The sequence below is a fragment of the Antrostomus carolinensis genome, unplaced genomic scaffold, assembly GCF_000700745.2.
Source record: "Antrostomus carolinensis isolate BGI_N321 unplaced genomic scaffold, ASM70074v2 scaffold20216, whole genome shotgun sequence".
Taxonomy (NCBI): domain Eukaryota; kingdom Metazoa; phylum Chordata; class Aves; order Caprimulgiformes; family Caprimulgidae; genus Antrostomus; species Antrostomus carolinensis.
The window spans coordinates 1-6470 of record NW_010321492.1 but is presented as its reverse complement, the minus strand read 5'-3'; the positions used below and the strand labels follow the sequence as shown (position 1 = coordinate 6470).

Genomic DNA, 6470 nt, shown 5'->3' with positions numbered 1-6470 from the left:
CCACAAATGAGTTTACCGTTACCTGAGGCAGGAACAACCTAGACTGTTTTCCCTAACATATTTTTAATATGCACTACAGAGACTTTGTCCCCTTCTACAGTGCCTAAAAGTTTTGTTTGCACAGGCCCAGCTCAATTGAGAGATTCTCTGGTGTTGACTAACCCATTGCTTTTAGTGTAGTTTTTAGCAGCCCATTGCATCATTCGATTTTCCAGGAGGCTGGTGCATGGTAGGGGATGTGGTACACCCACTCAATGTCATGTTCTTTGGCTCAAGTGTTTATGAAATTGCTCCAGAAATGAGTCACATTATCTGACTCAATTCTTTCTGGGATACCATGTTGCTACAAAACTTGCTTTTCAAGACCCAGAATAGTGTTCTAGGTGGTAGCATGGGGTACAGCATATATTTCTAATCATCTGGTGGTTGCTTCCATCATTGTGAGTATATAAAATTTGCCATTGCAGGTTTATGAGAACATGATATAATCAGCCTGCCAGGCCTCTCCATATTTAAATTTCAACCATCGTCCTCCATACCAAGAGGTTTTAGCCACTTGGCTTGCTTGATCGTAGTGCAAATTTCACATTCATTAATAACCTGTGCAACAGTGTCCATGATCCACCCCTTGATCACCAGCCCATCTGTATGTTGTATCTCTTCCTTCATGGCCTGAGGCATCATGGGCCCAGCAAGCTAAAAATTTTTCTCCCTTATGTTGCCAGTCCAGGTCTTCTTGAGACACTTCGATCTTCGCAGCCTGGTGCATCTGTTGGTTGTTTTGATGTTCAGTTGCTCAGCCCTCGGGTATGTAGGCATCTACGTGACGTATCTTTACAGCTAGCTTCTCTAGTCAAGCAGCAATATCTTGCTGTAATTCAGCAGCCCAAATTTCCAACTGTCCATGAGTCAGTGCAGAGGTAGAGCACTGGCCACTTTTCTTGCTCAGCAATATCTAAGGCCAGTTGGATGGCTTTTACCTCTGCAAACTGATTTGACTCACCTTTTCCTTCAGCAGGTTCTGTGACTCCTCAGTGGGACTCCACACAGCAGCTTTCCACCTTCAGTGTTTTCCTACAATACGACAGGGCCCATCAGTGAATTTTCCTAAGTAATTTCAACATTATTAATCCCCCTGCTAATTTATTGTTACTAATATTTTTTCCTTTCCTTTCCTTTCCTTTCCTTTCCTTTCCTTTCCTTTCCTTTCCTTTCCTTTCCTTTCCTTTCCTTTCCTTTCCTTTCCTTTCCTTTCCTTTCCTTTCCTTTCCTTTCCTTTCCTTTCCTTTCCTTTCCTTTCCTTTCCTTTCCTTTCCTTTCCTTTCCTTTCCTTTCCTCTTTCCCCTCCCCTCCCCAGACAAAGGAAAATAGAGGTGCTGCACCTCCTGGAGTAGCAATCAGCAACTGAAGGTGCTGGGGAGTGGAGTAGAGGTGCTGCAGCATATAAAGCAGGTTATAAAGGCAGAGAGAGGCAAATGTACAGGCTCTTGGGGCAGCGAGGCTGGCTCAGGGAACCAGTGCGTGCTGCTGGGAAAGCGTGTCAGCCTCTGATGCCCACGGATCTGTCCAAGGCAGTGGGTCATGCTGGCAGGTACCAGGGCCAAGGATGGGTTGGAGGCCTCAGGTCAGTAGGAGCCCAAAATCCCCCAGGGTAGAGGTAGCTTCTCTTCCCATACTGCCTGCCAAGGTATGGTGGCCCAAACAATTTTTGGATGTGGGAATGTAAACAGCCAGGCTGTACCCTGTGAAGCTCTGCATTGTGTTTAACACCTAAAATTCACGTTTTCTAGGACAGAGCTAAGCAGGTAACTTGGTGCTCAGGGTCAGAGGGGGAGCCCTGCACAGCAGGCAACTAAGATGCATGATAAGAAAAACATCTTCCACAGTGTGCTGGACCCTTTGCTCTGCGTAATCAATTTGCCTCTTTGCTTCCATTGCCCAGGCAGTGCCAGACCTCACTGCTAAAGATCCTGACATTCAAACAACCTTTTTGCTTACGGTACCTAAAAGCCAAAGGCACTTTTGTCCCTGACGTGGAAAATTCGAGGGGTGCCTCACTCCCTTTGGTTTGCCCCAGATTGCTGCAGCCCAAACACTGGTGCTGAACATACAGATCACTCTCCTGCCTTTGCTCTTGTGCTCAGGATGGGGTAGTGGCTGTTGAAACACTTTTCAAAAATTAGTAATCATACCAAAAGCTGGTGATTTTTTTAATCCTCACCTCAGTCTTGGTTCTCTGTGATGTGCAGCAGTTAGTCTTCAATTAGCTGCCCCAGGTCGTTACGTTACATCTTGTGTGGGTATTTCATAGCCTGGTGAGGGTGTCTGGCAGGGATACTGGTGCCACAGGGTATGTTATTTCCAAATGCACGTAGGTGCCTCTCTCCTCTGGCTCTCCACCCCTGAGATGGCAGCACCCAGGGTCGCAGTGGTTGGTGCGGGAGTCATCGGCCTGTCCACAGCACTGTGCATCACAGAGACCTGCCCCAGCTGCTCCGTGACCATCCTTTCAGAGCAGTTCAGCCCCAACACAACGAGTGACGTCGCAGCTGGGATGCTCATCCCTCACACCTACCCAGGTGGGTGCAACCCGGCCTGGTGTTGCCCGTGGCTCTGTGTGTGGCTGTATGCCTGGGCGTGCAGTGATGAACAGAGGTTCAGGAAGAAAAGTACCATGCCCTGCGTTTCCCATCTGTCCCATCCCCTTGGCGCTGGCTTGTGTGCTTGTCCCCTTTGCATTTTCCTTCTCTGCATATTTGGTTTTGTTTACATGCAGGCACACCCACCCATGTGCAGAAGCAATGGTTCAAAGAGACCTTCACTTACCTTTTTGCCATCAGCAACTCACCAGAGGCGTCAGAGGCTGGCATTCACCTGGTCTCTGGGTAAGAACAGCCCCCCAGGACAGCCTTTGGTATGCATGTGCCATGTGCTGGAGCAAACGGAGCGGTTTTCCTTGCTGGAATTCAGGCATATTCCCTTCACGGTGTAGCTCTTATGACTCTACTCCCAAGAAACTGCATTGCAGCTGCTTAGGTAGGATTTATTTTCAAGCAAAATTAATACATAAGCATGCACAGAGAAACCACTCCAGAGGCCTGCACTAGAAGTCTTTTAATAATTGATGTTTTCCTCACTGCCATTCACCAGTTGCTTGCAGCAAGGGTGGTCCTCATAGGGATGGGACTGCAGGATCCTCCCGCTTCAGCACCTAGGTACAGGGATGCCATCGGGGTCTTTGTGCATTGGGGGTGTTTTATGCTGCTCATTATCTACACAGAAACTCACCTTTTGGGAGTGCTGAAGCTGGGCACTCCATAGCTTTATGGGTAACCAAAAAAATGTGAGCAGGTGTGCAAGTGGACTTACATGAAGGTCCAGCCAGTGTGGCTGCAGCCACGCTGGGTACGCAGCATGAAGGGGACTTTGTACTTCTAGAGCTGGAAGTTCAGACAGTATAACTGTGTGGTGGGTTGACCCTGGCTGGATGCCAGGTGCCCACCAAAGCTGCTCTATCGCTCTCCCTCCTCAGCTGGGCAGGGGGAGAAAAATATAACGAAAAGCTCGTGGGTGGAGATAGGGACAGAGAGAGATCACTCACCAGTTAGTGGCACGGGCAAAACAGCCCCTCTGCCTGTTTGCCAAGGTGGGTATTGCAGTAGCAGGCAGCAGTGTTTCCCCGTTGCTGTTAACCTTGCAGAGCTGCACTGATGAGCGGGAACAGGTTCCTGAGTTCCTGGGTTTGTGCTAAGATTGCTGTGACACAGAATATGGCAGAGCAATAGCAGCTGTTTTGCAGCTTTTTCTCTGTGTCCTTTTAGGTGGCAGGTCTTTAAAAACACTCCCAAGGAAGAGTTACCTTTCTGGTCAGATGTTGTCCTGGGATTTCGACCAATGTCCGAAGCAGAACTCCAAAAGTTTCCGCAGCACCGATTTGGTCAGGCCTTTACGACGCTGAAATGTGACTGTCCACCCTACCTGCTGTGGCTGGAGAAAAGGTTGGTTTTGCTGCAGGATGGGCACGCAGAGAGAAACCCAGGCAGAGGGACTGGGGGTGAGCTGGGGACTCCTTAAGAGCCTTAGATTTGAACAAAACTGGAAAAGACCTGTTTCTTACTGGGGAAAATGAAGCAAGCTCTTCCCTGGGGAGAAGCACAAGAAGTAAATACCAATTTTTTTCCAAAATGTGAAAGGCTCCACTTATCCAGTGTCCACTTTCTACCACTGTGGCTGCACAGCGGCGTTCAGAGTGGGAGTGCCCCTGGGTATAAGACTGACATAGCCACAGGGGCCACGCTTGGCCAGCCAGACCTTGAAGGTATGTTTGGAACCTGCCATGTCCTAAGAAAACCTGTGGGTGCTCCTCATTTGTCAAATTCCCCAAATAATATCCCTCTGTTCTTGAAGATACATCCAGCCCCTGAGAGAGTAGGCATGTCTGGGAACATGTCTTCTCTGTGAAGACTTTGCACTTAAGAAGTAGCTGCCAATTAATCTCAAATTTGGTCAACAATTGGAGTAATTTCTTAATCCAGTCAGGTGAAAAAAGGTAAAATAGCATCATCTTGTAACAAACACAGAATCACAGATTCACAGAATGGCAGGGGTTAGAAGTGACCTCTGGAGATCATCTAGTCCAGCCCCTTGCCAAAGTAGGTTCCCCTAGAGCAGGTTGCACAGGATCATGTCCAGGAAATTTTGGAAATGTTTGCCTGCATAGGATGGGTGATGTACTCAGTCCGAGGAGTCACGGCTTCAGAGTTCATGCTTGTATTGACATGAAAGTTAGAAAATTTGCCAATTTCCACATTTCCAGGTTTCCCAAAAAATACATGGATTTGGAGAACCGTAGGAGAGTCAGGATGCAGATCTAAAAAAAGGTTCTGACGCCTGTGATATACATTTAATCCATTTAAGTACCCCTGAAGTGAGCAAATAGCTGTCTCCACTTGAGAGAAAGCGATTTGGGGTTAAGTAAAGAGACGTGTACTGACGCCGTGGTACAAATTGCCAGCTCAGCTGGTTGCTTGGATGCCTTTCATCCTACTGCAAAGTTGAAAAAATGTTTCTTGTTCTAGCAGCCAGCCAAGTTGGGAGTGCTCCAGTGGCACCAGTGCCACATGAGGTCTATGCCATCTCCTCAGTGCACAGGCTCTGTCACGATTCATTGCCTAACCAAATTGGAAATTTCTGCTTAAGCACAAGTTGTACAACCATTTAGTATCTGCCTGCTATAGCTGCCTTATTTCTCAAAGGATGCAGTCTAATAAGATGATCATGCTCCTTTTCTTCCCTTCTCTCTGGTGATGAGAAGTGAGAGCATATTAAACATGTAACTAATTCTCAAACCCCTAGTGATTTGAGCAGTATTTATGGACCATTCTCTTGGCAGTCCACAAGGAAAATTGTTTTTGTGCCCACCTTGCTGGTCCAAAAATGCACTTCAGGAATTTTTTCCTGCTTTCTTGCCTGAATTCAGGAGTTTCCAGCAGTTTTTTTTTATTGGTATATTTTTTATGACATGATGGCAGAATCCCAGTTACAATGCTTAGGAGCTCTCCCAACAAGTTGCCCAGCCAGACCTGCTGCGTGAGACTTCCCCACTTCTTCCCAGCCAGCCTTGGCATCCTTCTGCACCCAAACCTCAGCCCCCAGAGCACAAGCTGTGCCTGGGATCCTCGGCTCACTCACTGCTTTGTGGGGAACCACTGCCTTTATAGTGGGGTTTATCACTTTGCCAGCTACCAGACAACAGCAGAGGACAGGACTTCTCACTTACATGCTCATTGCAAATCTGTCTCCTGACTTGCTTATGCTAAAACCCCCAGGAACTTGTTCATGCTAAAACCTCCCCAGCCACTGGATCCAGATGTCACCATGTGGTGACCCCACCTCATGCCAATGTTTCTCCATGGGGAAGGGTATCAAGCTTCAGGCAAGTTCAGGGTGGAATTTGGCTTGAAATTGAGCTCAAAGGTGAACCTCAAGAAGGGATGAATTTTACTGAAGAGCAGATATGGATGTGTAGTGCTCTGAGCTGTCCTGGGTGACTCCTGGCTGCTGCTCTAGAAAGGTGTGGGTATCCTGGGGGTCCCATGCCACATCTGCCCAGCCTGTGGGGTGATCCTGGGTACCCCAGGGCTTCACATGTGGCACTAGATGACTAAGTGGCTCCTGGTATCAGGGGAGTGAATTAGGAATGAATGCAACAGTATGTAATAGGCACATTAAAAGGGATGTAGAATAATAGCAATGTCACTAGCAGAAGTACCTTGGTGAATAAATCTGACATTTTTCAGCTTGCTTGAGCTGTTAAAGCTTGGTACAGTTATAGAAATTGATCACTGAGATCATGAGGACCTTTCTGTTGTCTAGAGTCTTATACCAGACCCTTCTCCAATATTGATCAAGTTGCTATATCCTAAGGCTATACATAGCCTTAAGGCCAGGCTGGATGAGGTTTTGAGCAA

General features: G+C 47.5%; 1 protein-coding gene across 1 annotated transcript; it reads left to right on the top strand.

Annotated features, from left to right (window-relative positions):
- Positions 1 to 2407: 2407 nt before the first annotated feature.
- LOC104526501 (D-aspartate oxidase-like) lies at positions 2408 to 3998 on the top strand (the record flags this gene model as incomplete). The annotated part of the gene is made up of 3 exons (XM_010169960.2): positions 2408 to 2579; positions 2777 to 2885; positions 3822 to 3998. Coding segments are annotated over exons 1-3 (458 nt in total), but the record flags the coding sequence as incomplete, so codon positions are not given.
- Positions 3999 to 6470: the final 2472 nt, after the last annotated feature.